At 38.4% G+C, this 20,197-nt stretch overlaps 2 protein-coding genes across 6 annotated transcripts in view; one reads left to right on the top strand and one right to left on the bottom strand.

The window, feature by feature from the left end:
- si:ch211-197h24.6 overlaps positions 1 to 2,992 on the top strand; it is a 77,673-nt gene extending 74,681 nt beyond the window's left edge. For all 4 annotated transcript variants that reach the window (XM_048615190.1, XM_048615199.1, XM_048615206.1 and 1 more), the window contains 2 exons: positions 591 to 821; positions 1,795 to 2,992. In XM_048615190.1, the coding sequence (XP_048471147.1) occupies positions 591 to 821; positions 1,795 to 1,862 (299 nt within the window). In that variant the 3' untranslated portion in view covers positions 1,863 to 2,992. The remainder of the gene's footprint in view (positions 1 to 590; positions 822 to 1,794) is intronic.
- Positions 1,953 to 20,197, bottom strand: part of LOC125486667 — a 58,817-nt gene continuing 40,572 nt past the window's right edge. For both annotated transcript variants that reach the window (XM_048615218.1, XM_048615227.1), the window contains exons 12-15: positions 11,310 to 11,417; positions 10,153 to 10,324; positions 9,019 to 9,249; positions 1,953 to 4,133 (exon numbers count right to left, since the gene is read on the bottom strand). In XM_048615218.1, the coding sequence (XP_048471175.1) occupies positions 4,066 to 4,133; positions 9,019 to 9,249; positions 10,153 to 10,324; positions 11,310 to 11,417 (579 nt within the window). In that variant the 3' untranslated portion in view covers positions 1,953 to 4,065. The remainder of the gene's footprint in view (positions 4,134 to 9,018; positions 9,250 to 10,152; positions 10,325 to 11,309; positions 11,418 to 20,197) is intronic.

Raw genomic sequence — 20,197 nt, 5'->3', positions numbered from 1 at the left:
CCCCTCCCCCTTTTCTGATGAAGGGTCTAGGCCCGAAACGTCAGCCTTTCTGCTCCTATGATGCTGCTTGGCCTGCTGTGTTCATCCAGCTCTGCACCTTGTTGTCTCGGATTCTCCAGCATCTGCAGTTCCTACTATCTCTATCCTAGATTCTTTCTTGCCAAAGGTTCTACCAACTGGAATGAAGGGGCTCAGTTGGTTAGATTATGGAAGCTTAAACAGTAGCATTATATGCTAATGTTAGGACTCCCCTGTTTGTTAATAACAGTGACAGTGAAAGTTTTCATTTTTAAATAGGTTCAGCCACTAGTTTTGCTTTTCATTGCAAACTACTTCCTCAAATGTGGCTGAAAAGGTTTTATACTTGCATCCAATCCATAAACACATAATTATTGTACAGATGAAAACTTAGTAAAATGAAAATTAATGTCTATCCATGAAAATCTACACAGCTGCAAGTTCTCTTGCAATTTGTTTCTGTTGCTTTTGAGTGAACACATTTTTATATCTTGCATTTTACAGATAAATTGAATGCCAATAGATTGATCATTGAATTAATTTTATGTACTTGTATATTTTAAACATTGTAGGCTATTCTGGCAGGGATAAAAGTATGAGCGAATCTGCTGAATATTCATCATCTGGTTCTCTGACCAGAAGCTCCTCATACCATTCTGCAGTACGTAACACTGGTGCATCGATATCATCGATACACAGCAACCTCCTGAGCCCATCACTGCTAAGTTCTATTCGCGGGATGGATGAAAGTACAGTTACTAATACACTCACTAGGCTGGCGGCCAACAATCCTGCATTTGAAGGTGAACAACTTTTTAAACTGCGTTGAAAAAGAATTAATTAAACTATATTATTTTGGGGTTCCAAATTGCTGCACAGCCAAATTAAGTGCCTTTTTTACATAGAAAATGCAGTGCAAAATAAATATTCCATAAACATGAGTGAGATGAAAGACAAGTTAATCTATTGTTTGATGGTATTAATTGAATGATGAAAACTAATAAGACTACAGGATAACTGCTTGCATTAGTTCTGAATTATATTTGCCAAGATACTCCAGTAGTTCGATTATTGGAGCAGCGCAGACAAGAGTTGCATGTTGGAATTGCCTGGGAAATTGAATTTTCTGACTGAAAATTGCCCTCATTTGGAGCCTTCCAAAAGAGGTCAGTTGAAGTTAGAAAATCCAGAGGGTTCTGACTCTGTTAGATTTAAAAATTACCCAGGCAAAATTAGAGGACTAAAAACTGAATGTCAGGAATTACATTGACATTCAATTTAAGACTGTCAGTTGAGCTTGCACTGTGGCATGCTTGCTTATACTGGTAGCTACACGTATTAATACATTTTATCAGTTCTTCTAATCAACCTGTTTGGATGTGCTGTGCTATGTCACACTTCCAGGACAGGTGGGACTCCAGCCCTAATTTTCTGGCCTTGATCTTCTCCCTTTTCAACTCAACACAATAGGTGACTGCCATTTCCTGGTTCATTTTTCAGCAATCAATGCAATGCCCAATTTAAAATTTAAACAAATCCTGGCAGTTAACTGTCAGTCAAAATCAATCTGTCCATTCTTTGTTGCAAAACCTCTTAAAAAGCTTGGTTCACTTTTGAACCAAACAACATTCTCCTAATCTGCAGTTTAAATGTTTTATGGTAAAGAGGTATTCCAGGGAATTGTGAGTGTCATAATGAAAAGCTTCGGCAAAACGTGTTTTTTCAGTAATGATTAATTACAAGCTGTAATAATCAATATCTCTACTTTCTTTCTAGGTATAAGAATTTCAACCTTGGTTACTGTGCTGATGGAGGCTGGTGTGCTTAGTAAAAGACCAAAGTAAGATGTACCATAATTCCATGCCCTATCCAGCTGGTCATCGAAAGGAAAATGTCTGAACACCTTTGGCAACAGCAATGAATCACTAAAAACATCCTTTTAAAACCTTTTTTAATAAGATTTGATTAGAAAAAAGGCTTGTTTTGTGCATTCCAATATGTTAAAATATCAGTTAAGTATATCTGTACAAAAGCATTAACCTTTCTAGAGTACTGTTGATTTACAGCTTCAATGTAGATCTTTTCATTCTGGTTGCACCGAAGTTTCAGCCTTCTAGGTTTCAAAGTTAGCACATTTCAATAATTAAAATAGTACTCGCACTGTTCTGAAAATAAGTCTCAATCACAATATTAGAATCGTTAATTAGATTCTATCAGTTATTTAAAAACAAACTCAAACTATTTTATTTGTAGCAGGGATTTGGAGACCTAGGTAAGTGAAGCAAATCTTTTAAATACAGACTGACCTCTTCGTACCCGTAAGTTTTTACATTGGCATCAAAATGTCTCTAGGCCAGGTCCAAACCATCTGTGAACAGATACCTTTTGGAAGGTTTATTTTATTACTTCAAGAATTTATGAATTTTACAAAGTAAATATTTCCAGCAATATACTTACCTGTACCCTCAAATGTCTGTTAGAAATTCTGCTTGATCAATTTGTCGATCTTTAGTTAAATATAGTGAACATAGAAAATAAGAACAGTTAATTAATTGCCTAACATGTATATATTTGAAAAAGGTGGCTTCAAACATGTTTTAAAGACTCACGAAGCTTATTGGCGTGTAGATGTGTGTTGAAGGATTAGCATTTCTACATGCAAGTATTTTCCATCTGCCAGCATTTTCCATCTGCCAGCTCATATTACCGTCATTTTGCTGAGTTATTCAAGTCCCATTATCCTGATTCAAATTTTTTTATTCCACTTTTTGTAACAATAGCTGCTTCAAGGAATGGTGTTACGCTTTTGTCAGTCATTTGCCAAAAGTTTCTTTTCTCTCAGTTGAATACCTTTGAGCAGCAGGGCAATCATTACAATTACAGCAGAGACTTTCATTACACAGATCTTTTATTTGTTCTGATGTAATCTTTCCTCTTCAGTGGTTTGAGTAAAATAAATATTGTATGCCTATTACCTTGGGGGTTCTGTTTTTCTTCTGTTGAAGCATTTGATATCGAAGAGTATCCGGTTTCAGTACTCACTAGTGCAAGTTACATTAAGGAGCTAGTGTAAACAAGCTGTATTTTTGGATTGCATGGCAGGACAAACAAGTGGAATTACAACCAAAACTCCATCCCCTCCCGTGTCCTGTTGACAGCACCAGTTCAAATTCATACAGCTGTATAATGCTCTGTTTTTGGCACAATGCACAACTCAGGTTGTCTCCACAAAAAAAAAATCAAAGCAATTGTTTTTGTGTTGTTACAGAACAGAACAATTTCTGATTTCATCTTAGTCCTCCAACTTGTTAGAAAACTAAGCAAAGCAATTTGAAAATACATTTTATTGTATTTTAGTAACTTTGTTAAGGACTAGTCACAATGTTTTTTAATGCCAGTGTTCAATCTTTGAAATCATGAATTAATCTACAAGGAATATCATTCTGAAATTCACTCTCCCCTCAAAGGCATAAAATTGGTAAGAATTTAAGATTACGAAACTCTGACATCTAATTTTCCTGAACAATTTTGAATTACAGCACTAAACTTCAATTTATAATTTAAATCCATGAACACAGCAACATAACATTAACATTTCTTCAACTTTGAACTTTTGAATTTACTGCAATACGATTTAGTACACAAAGCTTTAATGTGACTTAATCCAGGCGAAGAGGGATGTCACTATAGTTCACAATGGACTCAGCTGCAAAGTTTCATTGTACAATCTGTACACCACATGTTAAACAAAACACTACTTGCAAAAATGTACATCAGCATTAAGAAAAATGCAACAAAATATTTGACATTCCATAATGTTTCACCACCCAAGGCTATGAAAAAATAAGTTTATTTCATATAAGCTAGTCTAGTTTTTTTTCCTCCGACTGAATTCAATGAACATTTTCAGTTTTACCAGTGGTTATCATCTAAGACAACGGTCTAAATAAAGCTTAACAGCTCACAACAAGCAAAAGTCTAGATCTTTATTACAGTCCTGATGTTCTCATGTAAATGCCAACTCCACTTGTTCAGCTGGTGCTGGTCTTAAGTCTGCATATTCTTCAGTACACCAGCCTCCACCAGCACATTAACCAAGACAGAGACCTTTATACCTAGAAACGAAGGAAATTAGCATGAAGTGAAGTGCACAGCAATTTAAAACATATTTACCAAAGATCATGTTGCTGGGTATGGAAGGTGAGAGTTAGATAAAGATAGGCTGGGACTTTTTTTTCATTGGAGCAGAGAAGGTTGAGAGAGGACCTTATTGAAGTTTATAAAATAATGAGGGGTATGGATACAGTTAATGGTAGTTGTCTTGAAATCCCACATCCTAGGGAGCCTTTTTTTAAAAAAGGTGAGAGGACAAATATTTAAAGGCCTTTTTTTTTTTTTTACACAGAGGATGGTTTGTGTATGGAATGAACTTCCTGAGAAAGTGGTGGATGTGGGTACAATTATAATATTTGAAAGACATTTGGATAAGTACATGATTAGAAAAGGTTTGGAGGGATATGGGCCAGGAGCAGGCAGGTTGGACTAGTTCGTTTGGAATTAGGTTCAGCATCGATTGGTTGGACCAAAGGGTCTGTTTTCATGCTGTACGAGTCAGAATAAAAGAAAAAGATTAGAGTAAGGAAATTCAGTCCCAGAGAATGGAAGGTACAAAATCTTACCTCGTATTCCACTTTTTCTTAAAAAAAGGGGTGTGTGAACAAAGCTGTTCTGCCATCAATGCAAACCTTGGGCTTTAACTTCCTCACCTACTCCCCAAATCTGTCCATCTCAGCATTAAATACATTCCATGAGAAATATGAACAGGAGTAGGCCATTTACCTCTAACCTGTCCCAGGTCCTCAGATGTCAACTTCCCTACCTACTTTCTCTTTTAAATACCTTCAGTCCAAACATTCACTACTCTGTAGGAGAAGAAATTCCTTTGCACCTCAGTTCAAGAAGTGGGTGTGTCCCTTTATTCTGTTACTAAATCCACTAGACAAAACATCATCTCAACTTCTACCCTGTTAGTCCCCCTCAGGATGTTTCAATAAGGTCACCCTTCATTCTTCTAAATTCTAATAAATAATTGCCTAATTGATTTAGCTGTTCTTGATAATACCTTCATCCTGGGAATCGACCTGGTGAACCTCTTTTTGAGCTGCCTTCAATGCCGATATATCCCTTCTTAAATACATGGTCCAAAACTGTATACAGTATTCTGTGGCCTAACCAACACATTGTACAGTTGGAACAAAACTCCACTTTTTTGAAAAAAGTGTAACAACCCTCAATTAATCCTTAATGTGGCTTAATTACTTGATGCAACTGCATGTGAACTGTTTGTGTATCGTGCGCAAGAACACTTGAATCCCTTACCACTTTAGTAGGAAGAAGCAAAAGGCAGACTATTACTTAAGTGCATGACTTCACATTTTCCTATCTTAAACTCTATTGGCCAAGTTTTTGCTTACTCTCAACCAGTTATACCCTTGCAGCTCTCTCATGTCCTCATTGCATGCACTCCCCATTATTCCTTATCAGCAAATTTAAGTCTGCCCCTTCCTCCACATCATTCATGAAGAATAAGTGATTGAGACCAGAGTGGCACTCCACTAGTTACATCTTTCCAACCTGAAAAAGGCCTATTTATCCAGAGTCCACATATTGGGTGTGTAAATTAATGACTCAGATGAGGAAGGTGAATGTACTATAGCCACTTTACAGAAGCAAAAATAGTGGAAAGGCAAGTGGTGCAGAAGATAGTCTGCAAATGGTCATAGGTTCAGTAAGTGGGACATAAGTTGTTCATGTCATATAATGTGGCAAGAATATAGGAGTTGAAAACTTCAGAAAGTTACAGAACAGAAGCCTTTGAGAGTCCTCACCTATGAATTACAAACAGCTAAGATCCAAATTCAGTGGGTAATGGGGAAGGCAACTGGAATGTTGGCCTGTATTTCAAAGGGGATGATGTAAAAAAGGAAAGGGAGATTTCACTAAAATTATACAAGGCACTAGCAAGGCCACAGCTGCAATACTCAAAACAGTTGTGTGCCCTTTGTCCAAGGAAAGTTTTCCTGGTATTTGGGGCAGTTCAGTGAAGGTTCATGTGGCTAATAAAAGACATTGAGGACGGTCTCAAGAAGAGGTGGAATAGGTTGGGCCTTTACTATTTGGAATTTAAGAATGACAACTGAAACATAGGATTCTTAAAGGACTTTGACAAGGTAGGTGCAGAGAGACTGTTACCCTGAGTGAGGAAAGTCCAGGACCAAGGGCATAATCTCAAAATAATGAATCACACATTTGAGAGAGCATAGCAAATTTCTTCTCAGAGGATAGTGAGTCTGTAGAATTCTTAAGGGCCCAGCCTCTGCAGTAATGTATATTCAAAACAGATATACTTTTTAAATCATCAGTAAAGGAATCAAGGGTTATAGGGAGAAGACAGGAATGGGGAGTTGACGATCTATCAGATCAGCCATGATCTCGGACTAGCAGAGCAAACTCATTAAACTGAATGGCTCCTATGTCTTAATGGCCCTAATCAATCCTCAATCCATGCTCAGACACTACTCCCAATAGTGAGCTCCTAACCTGCACAATAATGGGACAACTTGTTGACTATCTTCAGGAAATCTTAACACAGTACTTTTACTAGTTATATCCTCAAAGAACTCTATCATAACTCACTGGAGTATGGAATTCTGAAAGTGCTTAACCCTTAAGTGAAATTTCTCCTCATCTTAAATTACTGGCCCCAAACTTGAGAACGTGTCCCCTTGCTCCAGATTTCCCAACCAGGGGAGCAATACCTCAATGCCTACGATGTCAAAGTCCTTCATCATCTTAAAAATGTTACAACAAGATCACCTCTCGTTTTTCTAAATTCCAGAAAATCTAGACCCAATTTACTCAGCTTCTCTTCACAGGACAACCGACTCAGTCCCAGGACCAAAATTACAAAAAAAAATCAATTTATCAAAGATGCCAGAGGAAATTTGTTGACGTAATCAAGATAGTTGATGGTCTTTAAGACATTTGATAAAGCACCACATAATCAACTGGCTAGCAAATTTGAAGCCTGTTGGATTAAAAGGCTTTCAAAATGTAGATCTGAATTGGCAAAGAACTCAAAGCAGAAACCACAGTGCCAATTTAATTGGATTGAAGGAAAGCTATCAGTGATGTTTCCTAGGGTTATTAAATTCTTAAACATATTAATGAGTTAGACTTTGGTGTGTACAGCAAAATTTCAACCTGTATGCCCTCAACTTTCAATATACAGCAAACAGTGAAAAAGAACTTCAGGAGGGCACGGGCAATTTTAAATAGAATGCAGGAGTGTAGTGATTTTTGAATTTATATGCAGAAATCATTGCTTAAAGCTTAGATATTCTTATGCCAGAGACATTCACTGCTGGTGTGCATTGGACGTTTGAACCACAGGAAGTGGTCTGGGCCTCTGAAAATGTCTTTGACAGTAACTTCAGTTTCAGAAATAAGCAATTTTGAGTGCTACTTAATCTCAGTGGTCAACAAGAAGAGCCCATTCCACACCACCATTGCCCCCACCCCGATCTTTAAAACTGATGTGACAGCCAAAAAAGAAGTGTCTTCACTATTCTCTATGGATAACTATGAGAATTTGCTAGTGTAGCGAAGTCAGAGACCTAGCTGCAAGGACAGAAAAAAAAACTAAGGTAGCAATTATCTTTGCAGTCAGTGGCACTTCCACTGACCAGAACATCTAGTAGTAAAAATTAAGGAGGATGTCAAGGTTTGAGAGAAGATGCAATGGTCCCAAAGATGATGAACATCAGTCATGTACAGAGGTTAGTGAAGTTGAGTTGCCTTCTTTACAGCACAACGTTATAGGGAAATTTAATTTTTTATTCATAGAATAACTAAAAGGAAGCTGTTCCCCATGGTAAGATGGTTTGCAAAGCAAAAGAACCAGAGTCAACATGGTGATTTTATAATTTGGAATTCACTGATTGAAAGGAAAGTGCAAGATCATTTATTCTGAACTTTCAAAATGAAAGCAGATAAATAATCTAAGGGTCTATGGCCTAAGAGCTGGGCAGTACAATTAGTAGAGAGAACATACTCAGCATCTGCTGTGATGCCACCTCAGAATCTGGAATGTCTCAATAAGATGATGTCTCATTTTTCATTCTTCTGAACTCCAATGAGTGAAAGCTGAAACCTCAAGACAGCTCACAATCCTCCCAGCAGGTTCCACACATGCGCACACCCTCTCCACTTCAAAGCAAGACTTGCCTGTTTTTATATTCCATCCCTCTTGCAACAGAGGCTAACATTCACATTACCTTCCAAACTACGACGTACCTGCATGCGAACATTGTGATTCACACAAGGATATCCAGATCTATCTGAACCACAGAACTCTCATCTTGATAATACTTAACCTTTAAATTCTTACTAAAGTTCATTGTGCTGTATCCACATATTTTTCATCCACTCTACTCACTTAATCAATCAATCTACATCCCTTTGCAAACTTTGTCCTGCTCACAACTTGATTTCCTCTACCAATCTTCACCGATGTCATTAAATTGTAAATAGTTGAGACTGCAACACTGGTCCTTATTGCATTCCACTAGCTCTCTTCACAATCATGTGGAAAGTGAAGTAAAATTCTGGGTCACTGGCTAAGATCAACTGTTCTTACTAATTTCCTGTGAGAAGATGCTGGTTAGAACTATTTTGAACCATGTAGCGCAAGTACAGCCACTGTTGTTACAGTGTATGTTAATCTCCCAGTAAAATAATTTATACAAATCTAAGTTCTAAAGGATCCAATATTATAACAAAAATCAAAATATATGGAATGATAATTATTTGATTACAAGAATTAATATTTACTACATAGATGAAATTACACAAAAAGTGCACTCGGGTACTTGGTCACAAAAATCTGAACTTCATCAAACAAATGTAAATTGACAAATTAAAAGGACATGCAATTCTCACCTTTCAGTGCTGGATTAGTTTTCGACAATTTAGCCAAGGTCTTACTGGCTTTATTAATATCCATTCCACGGACAGCCTTAAGCAGGTGTGGGGTCAAAATACCACCATGTTTTGACTTTGACAGACTGGAGTTAAACGTTGAGGGTTTCAGTGGCCTTCGATTGGATTGAAAACCTGTTCTTTTGAAATTTGTTTTAGATTGCATTGCAACTGCTTTTTTCCAGGCACCAACTGTAAAATACAATAAACCAATAAGATGTCCTGAACATATTAATATTGCTTTGCCTATACAACTTCTTAAAAAGTCTGTATGTACTGTTTTATGGCTTCAAATTGTTTTGTATATAATTCACACGTCATGGACAAGAAAAAGAAATTTGGTCAATGAAGTTTATTCCTATCGTAAAGTTATTCTCTATTTGCAAACAAACAATTTGAGCAGTTAAAAGAAATGTAATGTACTGAAGATGTTGAGATCAAGTCATATAGGATGGAAAACATGAACTTTGCTTCTCTGTTTGCAAACCTGAGTTTTTCCACTGCATTTGTTTTTATTCCATTTGAACAGCTCTTATCTACAAAATCCAATAGTTATGCTAATTTTTTTAAAAAAATCACCTCTTGAGCAAACCAAGTTTCACTTCCATTAATTTAACCTGTCTGCATTCAGGTCTACAGAACATTAGAAATACATAAGGCAAACCATGACTTTTACTTCAGTAATTTAGTCCCTTAACATCCTCTCTAGACTGTACAGCTTGAGATTCTGTTAATTTTTCATCATAGCTCATCAGTTTATACTCAAGATCATTCTTCTAATACTGCTGTGTTCCCTTTCCAAATGTTGTGCAGTGACTAAAGTTAGCAGAGTACTCAATTCAGAGTGCATAGGTCCAGACATTTTGATAATGTCCAGCAGTCTGTTATTGTCTTGGACTAACTTTATTGTTAATTGTACTAATGTGCATTTTAGCCAAAAGGCAAGCTACATTGATTGATGGTCAATTTTACTTTTCGTTTATTTCCCCAGTTACATTGCTGATAGAAACTTGTTGGGAATTCAATCTACATTCTGTTGCAATGAGGTTTGCTGTTAGTCTTTGAAGGTATTCCAAAATGTTTTGCTCAATTTACCTTTGTATTTAGGTCTAAAGTTAGTTGAGCTGGCAGTGTATCTCTGATTGTTTCCTGGCACTGGGCGTGACAAAGCTGGATGTGGCATGCGAGATTCATATTTCGAATGTTCATCTGGTATACTGGGAAGCTGTCTCAATTCCTCATCCAAGAGGGGTCTTTTGTCTTGATTCTGATGGAAGAAAAGCATGAGAAGTCTACTGGATGCAGTAAGAATGATTAAAGCAAGGAACTATAAAAGATTTTACATGCGTAGTTGGAAAATTAGCTACTTCAGGCAGAATGTCCAAAGCGCTTTAATACTTATCTAACATAAATCTAAAAGTTGAACATTTGATTATTTTTCAAATAAACACACCTCATGTTTGCAGGAGGCATTCTGGCAGGCTAGAATTTACAAAATTTTGAGACTTCCTTCACCACAACAATTAAAAGGGATGGTTCATTTTTAAAAAAATTAGATTTAACAACATAACACTTAATACAAGGTAGTACACAGCAATTAAAACAGGTTGCTATCTGACTACGAGCAAATACATCCATCCTTTATACATTAAATATAATTAACACAAGGTGTACAGGATGCAGGTGTGAATGACCATCAATTAATCCTCACAGTAGTGAAGCATAAACTCTAAACAGAAATTTGAATAGTCACATTCTTCCTATTCACAATACCAGAAATTACTTGTTGATTTAGAATCAGGTTTGAGACACCTCGATGACCACATTACTTAAGTTACTGGTGCCCCTTAGTCTGTAACTGCACTTGTTTTGGTGGGTAACCATCAGGCATAGATATAGACCATCCTGGAGCAGAATTTCATTTCTTCACCCCCAAAAGTTTGTGGTGCTACCCATGTTTCCATTATTGGAAGGAATTAGTCAAATTTTCTGTCATCACAACTTGCTCTTCGTTAGCAAACTGCACAGCTTTAAGGGCTGCCACCTCACTAGACTAATCTTTCCCTAGTTAAAAACCACACAGTTATTCAAGTTAGAGGAAGATTCCCAGTCTCTCAATTTATCTCTGCTTGCTCTGGGCCAGACCAAGGCCATTTTTACTGGATTTGGAGAATTAGTGCTAAAGCATTTCAAACTCAGACCAAAATGACAGGAACGAACAGTGCAATTGAAAAATCCTTCCAAATACTTACTAATCCAGTCATTGTCTTGAGACGATATTCCATTAGTCCATCTGTGAGACTCTGTGTAACTTTCAAGGCAAAACTTGCGTCACTATCGCTAGTGATTTGAAAATTTTGCTGTAAGGTAATACACAAGAAAACAAATAAGAATTTATATATATTCATTGTAAGACCACACAAAAGGAAACCTCGGCCAAAATAAATGCTTACAAATCCTTGGCATTACATCCATAAAAAATTAAATTAGTATGACAGAAATAGATCAAAGCATAGCAATTTTAATTCAGTCAGCATTTGCTCCACAAGTCAAAATTTACATAAGTACCCAGAAGGGAATTATATTTTTTTGAAAGTTGAATAAGATCAAAGTTACATCATTAGGAAAATAAATAACATCAGACGTATGATGAAACACATGCTGAAATATAAGAGTTTTTTTATTTGTTCCAAGTTTTCCTTCTCTGGACCATCTCATAGCACTGTTACTTATGATCCGGAGGAAGTGGTAGATGCAGGTACAAATATAACATTTAAAAGATATATGGACAGGTACATGAATAGGAAACAGTTACAGGGATACGGGCCAAACGCAGGCAAAAGTTTAGTTTGCGAAATCTGGTCAGCATGAATGAGTTGGACCAAGGGGTCTGTTTACATGCTGTATGAGTCTAACTTCAATTCTTTTAAAATCTTCTTCACGAATAATTCATATCTGCCTTAAAAAATGCACTGTAAGACAGCTATTCATAAGAATTATAGAACCCCTACAGTGTGGAAACAGGCCATTTGGTCCAACAAGTCCACACCAACTTTCTGAAGGGCATCCCACCCAGACCCGTCCCCATACTATAACTCTTTAACCCTGCATTTCCCATGTCTAATCCATCCAGCTTACACCCTGGACACGATGGGCAATTTAGCATGGCCAACCCATCTAGCCTGCACATCTTTGGACTGTGGGAGGAAACTGGAGCACCCAGCAGAAACCCACGCAGACACGGGGAGAACATGCAAACTGCACATGGACAGTCGCCCGAGGGTGGAATTGAACCCTAGTCCCTGGTGCTGTGAGGCAGCAGTGCTAACCACAGAGCAGCTGCCCTATTATCCTTGCAAAACACCACATGAACGACAGCTCCTGTTATACTGAAAGCTAGTCATAGAGTCAGATACATACAGTGCAGAAAAGGCTCTTTGGCCCATCAAGTCTGGACCACCAGCAACTACCACTAAAGGTGTGCTAATCCCAATTTCCTGCACTTGTCCCAGATCCTTGAATGTTACGATATTTAAAATGCTCTTCCAAATAATTAAGGGTTGTAAGGTTTCTAACCTCCACTACCTTCCCAGGCTGTGCATTCCAGATACCACCACCACCTAAGTGAAAAAGCTTCTTCTCAAATCTCTGAATCTCTTACTTAAAACTACGCCCCTTTGTGAATGACCCCTCCACCAAGGGGAACAGCTGCTCCCTACTCAGCTTATCCATACCCCTCAATCTTATACAACTTAATCATCATGACGCCTCAGCCTTCTCTGTCCTAAAGAAAATAATCCCAGCCTTTCTAGTCTCTCCTTATAGGTCAATTGTTCAAATCCAGGCACCTGGTGAACCACCTCTATACCCCCTCTAGAACCATCACATCCTTGTTCAAAAAGCACAATTTATAGAGTGTGGTGTTTTATAAGTTCCCACTTTAGAAATAAAACCTGTCAGACTCCAAACCAAAATATAAACAGATTCTAAACAAGGCCTCACAACTAACATGCATTGTCTGACCTAAAACGTCACCTCTTCTTTACACTGATAAAACCTTCAGTTCTCCCAGGGCAGTGACTTGACAGAAATTCAGGGATTTACATATACATATTAATCAATTAAAACCTTTAACTAATTTAAGATTTAACAGCATCTTAGGTTTGTTTAATACATCCTCATCAGTTTTGAGGGCCTTTAATCTTTTACTTATAAATTCTGTGTTCTGTGTGCTTATTTCTCACTTCACCTGATGAAGGGGCTACACTCAAAGCTTGTGTTTTCAAATAAACCTGTTTAACCTGGTGTCGTGTGATTTCTGACCTTGTCCACCTCAGTCCAACGCCGGTACCTCCACATCATCCTTTCTGTAGTAAGGTGACCAGAACTGCATACAGTACTCCAGCTGTATCCTAACCAATGGTCTGTACAAATCCAACATTGCCTCCTTGCTTTTATGCTCTATGCCATAACTGATGGAAGCAAGTGTCCCAGATGCCTTCCTACCTATCCTATTCATGTGCTCTGCTCTGTTGACTTCAGGGATCTGTAATAATTACTCCAAGACACTCTGCTCTTCTGAGCTACCCAGTGTCCTGCTATTCATTAAATGCTCCCACATCTCGTTTCTTCTTCCAAAGTGCATCACCTCACACTTACTGGGATTAAATACCATCTGCCACTGCTCAGCCCATCTGATCAACCTACCTTTATCTTCCTACAGTCATCTTCTTCACTATTAACCACTCCACCAATCTTGGTATTGTCTGAAAACTTGCTTAATCTTCCCTCACATTTTTATATACATTACTAATATAAATGACAAACAATAAGGGTTCCAGTGCTGATTTTTATGGTACACAGAGGTCTCCTAAAATCCATATAAACTACAATCAACTGAACTGCTCACCTACAAAGCTTGTAAAAATACTTTTGAATTTGTACACATTGATTGTCCTCATTTGCACTACCTCCTCATTGATTTTTTTACAAATGCACATGTTGGTTTATACATCCTTCATCACTCCCTTAAAAGCTACTTTTCTTTTCTTAGTCACATACTTATGAGAATAACAATTTTAATTTCACTCATTTCTTATGTTCGATTTTTGTTTTAGGTTTTACTTAAATGCTTGATTGTGTGCATATAAACAGACAAATTCAAGATTACTCCACAATTCAACAAGATCATGACTGATCTGATGACTCCACGTTTCCATTTAATCCCACTTACTGAACAGGAATTTAGCTAGCTGTGCCTTAAAAATATTCTACTTTCCACTGCCTTTTGGAGGAAGAATTTCAAAGACTCATGACCAGCATCCTAATTTTCTTATCAGCTGCGCAGGCTTTTGTAGTGTTGGACTTGGGCTTAAAAATGATAGCTCCAAACCAGGGTTAATTGGACATGACAACAAGCAATTGAAGAAAGTGGAAAAAAGCAGGCAGAGTGCCCAAATGGCATGTTTTGGCTGGAAGGTAACTGCGTGACCATGGCTGGGTGGGAAACAAATATTGTGCCGTAAAGATGGGGCCACTTGGAAGTGTTTTCCAACTTGTTTTCCAGGCATTGTTATGCAGAAAAGTAATGAAAGTACTAGGAAATGGTTAGATTCAGAACAGTATTGATATCAGGGACTCTGCCACACTGATGGTATTCACGAGACCAGGGCCACGGAGCTTCACTATTGGACTGGGGTTCATGAAACCAGTGCCATGGAATCTGAGATAGAGCTCTAAGTGCCAGCATTGTCAGTCCCTGGCATGAAGACAAGACAGTGTGACTCATTACTTTGCATATCAGCACGTCGACCTACAATTCCCAGTTTTCTCCGTAAAGCCCCAGAAAATGTTATCCTCCAAATGCTGATCAAATTCCCTTCAGTTAGTACAGTGCATCCTGGATCACTGCGAAGTGCTACACAAAAAAAAATTCTTCACATTTTGCCTCCAGTTCGGTTGACAATTACTATTGATCTATGTCCTCAATCAAAATAATTTCACCTAATTCACACTAAACCCTTTATAGTTTTAAACAGCTGAAGGAAAAAAAATTCTAATTACTTTGTTTTCTAAGAAGGGCAAAACTAGCTTCTCTCAACTTTCTATTAACTGTAAACCTACATAACTGGTGCCATTTCTAGCAAATCACCTGTTATCTTTCTAAAACCTTGGCATGCTTTCTAAATAATGCTGCCCAGAAGTGGATATAAGGCCAATAATTTAGAAAGATGTAGCATGACGTTCCCAAATTGAACTGTATTTATAGTGAACTGTAGTTTTGGTTACTTATGTGTCCCAACACAATATTCTGATCTATAGGAATTAAATGTTTTTTTTCTAATGTTGTGATTCTGATGGGAGGAGTGCATTGCTAAGCTAACCCCAATAGTTCATGAAGCATACGAAGAGTAAACACCTTCTTTAATTATCAAATGGTCAATGTTTCTGTTTATTACGGTTATCTTGAAGCTAAGACTTTCAACAGGCTTATCGAATAAAGTTTGAGTTTTAAAAAAAGTTTGTTCTTAGTAAACTTGTTGACTAAAATACTATGCAGACTTAAACCATACCCCTTTAATCGCATAACAGCATACAACAAACAGACAACACAGCTCTGCAGAGATAGTGTGGGTTTGTTCAAATAGTGAAAAAACAAATAACACTCCTGTAGATCAAGAGTTCAAATACAGAGGTAGAATTTTTTTGGCTTTTCAGTTTCTTTTATTTCCTGTCTGCGAGATCTGATTGCTAACAGTTGTAGAATGATGAAAAGATCTTATCTTCAGATCAAATCGTGGATTCAGGCAGGAAACAGTAAGGAGTCCTGAAAATTGAAACTTAGCTTGTTTAAACTACTTTAAGCTGGTTTCTATTTAAACATTATTCTCTCAGACTGAAGGAAAGGGACAGCACTGCTTTTCATTGCATATCTCTCCACAGGTTGGTGTGAACTAAAAAAGCAACTTCAGTTCAGAGAATGTTGTTTAGGCAGCCTTCAATGCAGATGCAAGGGTTTTTCCAAGTCTGTCTTTCTAACAATTAACCCATAAACCCATCTCTTAAGATCTTTTCCTGAACACTTCCAAACAGGATTTTGCTCTCATAAATCCATATTAGCACTGTCTAATTTTGTCAAAATGTTCGGTCACATAATTGATTTCGTATGCTAATATTTCCCCTATTACAGACATTAGGCTGACAGTTCTCCACTCTCCTTCATCCCCCCTTCAATAATACTAGAGTTACAGTTGCTAATTTACAGTGAACAGGAATGTTTCTAAAGTCAATACAATTTTGAGAAATTAACGCATCCAATTTCTCTATTGCTACTTGCTCCAAACCTTTCAGATGAAGCTCATCTGGTCGAAGAAATTTATTAACCCGTAATCCAGCTAATTCTCCAATTACTACCTCTTTACTAATACTAATTTCTTTTAGCTCTTTAAGAACATAAATCCCTTGGTTGACTGGTGCATCTGGGAGATTTTCTGAATCATCTTCTGTGAAGACAGCCACAAAGTAACTGCAGTCTATTTTCCTGTTCTCCACAATAAAAGTGTTCCTGTCCCCACAGTAACAAGCCTGCATTTGTCCTCACTAATCTTTATCCTTTCAGCTGTTTATAGTGGTCTTTCTACTCATTACCTTGCAGTCATATTCTTTTTCCCTTTCCTCAATTTCTTGGCCCTCTTTTGGTGATAGTAAATTGCTCCCAATCCGAGAATTCTTGCTATTTCTGATAAGCTTATTATTTTCTTAGTCAAGTACAATCAGTAACTTGTTTTATTAACAAAACCAGAATGAATGTGTGTGTGTGTGTGTGTGTGTGTGTGTGTGTGTGTGTGTCTTTTAAGACCAGGAGAGAATGTGACAGCCCTTGATATCAAGGCCATATTTGGTAAGGTGTGGCATCAAGCCCTGGCAAAACTGAAGTCAATAGGAGTCATGGGCACAGGGAGTTCTTTACTAGGTGGAGTCATAACTAGCACAAAGGAAAATGGTTGTGGTTGTTGGAGAACAGTCCTCTCAGCTCTAGTAAATCTTTGCAACAGATCCTCAGGATAGTGTTGTAACAGCCTCCTGATGCTAAAACAGAGATTGCTAACTTGGCCAAACAGCAAGCGATGCTGGGTACGTTGGCCAAGCAAAATTCTGAAATCACAAAACCCACACACCAGACACATTGCAAACACAGCAGTCATTTGCTAATGACATTATGCTAATGTAAAAGGCAACAGTTATTCCCCCAACAACTTATCCACTAAACAAAGGAGGGCCCAGACAAATCAGCGCCAGGTAAGAGACAAAAAAAAAAACCGTAGACACTGGAATCCAAGGTAGACAAACAGGAGGCTGGAAGAACACAGCAAGCCAGGCAAATGTTGACTTCTCCTTTCCTCCAAGCAGGACCTCAAGGGTAGTGGCCTCCACATTACTCCCAGTTACATGCACCAGTGAGGATAGAAATAGAAAGATAGGCCAGATAAATGTGTGGCTGAGGAGCTGGTGTGGGGGCAGGGTTTTCAGTTCTTGGACCATTGAGATTTCTTCTGGGGTACAGGTGACCTGTACAAAGAGGAACAGGTTGCATTTGAACCGGAGGGGGTTCAATATCTTCGCGGGGAGATTTGTGTTAGGGTGAAGGGAAAAGCTGACAGGTTTAGGGATCCCCGGATGACGACGGATATTGAGGCACTGGTCAGGAAAAAAGCATACATTGGATTCAAGTTAAGTTATCGGGCTCCAGTGAATCCCTAGATGATAATAAAAAGTGTAGGAGCACACTCAAGAAGGAAATCAGAAGAGCAAAAAGTGGGTATGAGAAGGATCTGGCAGGTAAGGTTAAAGAATATCCCAAGAGGTTCTATAGCTATATTAAGAGTAAAAGGGTGGCTAGGGAGAGAATAGATACCCTTAAAGATCAGCATGGTCATCTATACGTGGAGCCACAGGACATGGGGGGAGATTTCTAATGAATATTTCCCCACAGTGTTTGAGGAGAGAATCATGGATGCTAAGGAATAAGGGAAACAAATGGGGATGTTTTGGACCACATACACATTACCAGAGAGGAAGTGTTTGCAGCCTTAAAGCACATTAAGGTGGATAAATCTCCTGGGCCTGATCAAGTCCATCCTCAGATGTTGTGGGAGGCTAGGGAAGAAATTGCAGAGGCCCTTGCAGAGATTTTTGCTTCCTCTTTAGCCACTAGTGAAGTTCCAGAAGACTGGAATTTGGCTATTGTTGTTCCATTGTTTAAGAAAGGTAGCAAAGACAAGCGAGGGAACTATAGGCCAGTGAGCCTGACATCAGTGGTAGGCATGTTGTTATGGAGAGGATACGGAGGGTCATGATCAACCAACATTTGTATTGTCAAGATCTGATTAGGGATAGTCAGCATCGATTTGTGCGCAAGACATCATGTCTGACAAATCTTTTAGAGTTTTTTGAAGAGATAACCAAGAGGATAGATGAGGGTAGGGCAGTGCATGTTGTCCATATGGACTTTAGTAAAGCCTTTGAAGAGGTCCCACATGGTAGGCTAGTCATGAAAGTTAGGTCACATGGGATCCAAGGAGAGCTAGGTAATTGGATTCAAAACTGGCTCGATAGTGGGAAACAGAGGGTGATGGTTGAAGATTGTTTCTCAGACTGGAGCCTGTGACTAGTTGTGTGCCACAGGGGTCGGTGCTGGGACCTTTGTTATTTACATAAATGATCTGGATATTAATGTACAAGGCATGATTAGTAAGTTTGCAGATGATACAAAACTAGGAGGTATCACTGATAGCAAGGGAGGTTATCTTTATCAGACAGGGAAGTGGGCTCAGGATTGGCAAATGCAATTCAATACAGCTAAATGTGAGGTATTGCACTTTAGAAAGTTAAACCAAGGTAGGAGTTATACAGTAAATGGTAAGGTCCTGAGGAGTGAGAGATAGTAGGAACTGCAGATGCTGGAGAATCCAAGACAACAAGGTGCAGGGCTGGATGAACACAGCAGGCCAAGCAGCAGCATAGGAGCAGAGGAACCTAGGAGTAGAAGTACATTGTTCATTGAAAGTGGCATTACAGGTGAACAGGGTGGTGAAAAAGGCATTTAGCATGCTGGCCTTCATTGTTCGAGGCAATGAGTAAAGGAGTTGGGAAGTTATGTTACAGCTGTATAAGTCATTGGTGAGGCCGCACTTGGAGCATGGAGTACAGTTTTGGTCACCCGGTTATAGGAAGGACATAGTTAAACTGGAAAGTGTGCAAAGAAAATTTATGAGAAGGTTTCCAGGACTAGCAGCCCTGAGGTAAAGGGAGAGGTTGGCCAGGACAGGGGTGACCTTATTGAGGGGTGTAAAATAATGAAGGGCGGAGACAGGATGAATGCATATAGTCTTTTTCCTAGGGATGGGGAATTAAAAACTAGAAGGGATAGATTTGAGGAGGACCCGAGGGGCAATCTCTTCACGCAGAATGGTGTGTATATGGAATAGGTTGCCAGATAAAAGTGGTCGAGGCAGGTACAATAGCAATATTGAAAAAACAACATTTGGATAGTTTATATGGATGAGAAGAGTTTAGAGGGATTATGGATTGGAACTAGCTGAGTGGGCACCATGGTCAGCATGGACCAGTTTGGGCCAAAGGGCCTGTTTCCATTCTGTTTTAATCTATGACTCTAAGTATTATAATCTTAAGGGGCCAAATAGGATTAGGGATAGTGTGTTTAGTATTGAAAATTATTGTAATTTTGATCCTAATAAGGGGGGGCTGTTTTGCTTTGGTACCGACATGTTCGCATTGATTTGACTGCTTTGGTATTGTGGGACACCTGGGCAAATTAGATCATAACATTCTGGTCGGAGCTGTCTACATTGTTTTAAGGAGAGACTAAATAAATGTTCGCAGCTCAAACATGTCAGCTGCTTCATCATTAACCTTCCCTCATCATGATATCAGAAGTGGGGATGTTCGCTGATGATTGCACAATATTCAGCAGCATAAGCGAACTGATTCAGTACCTAAGGAGTCAAGTTCAAATATAGCAAGACCTGGTCAAGATCCAGCCTGACACATTGCAACTAACATTTATGCCACACAAGTGAAAGGCAACAAGAGAGAATCTAATCATTGCCCCTCAACATTC

Source organism: Rhincodon typus, chromosome 2, assembly GCF_021869965.1.
Source record: "Rhincodon typus isolate 14 chromosome 2, sRhiTyp1.1, whole genome shotgun sequence".
NCBI classification, from domain to species: Eukaryota; Metazoa; Chordata; class Chondrichthyes; order Orectolobiformes; family Rhincodontidae; genus Rhincodon; species Rhincodon typus.
Note: the sequence above shows the minus strand (reverse complement) of the source record. Positions and strands in the feature narration are given on the sequence as shown.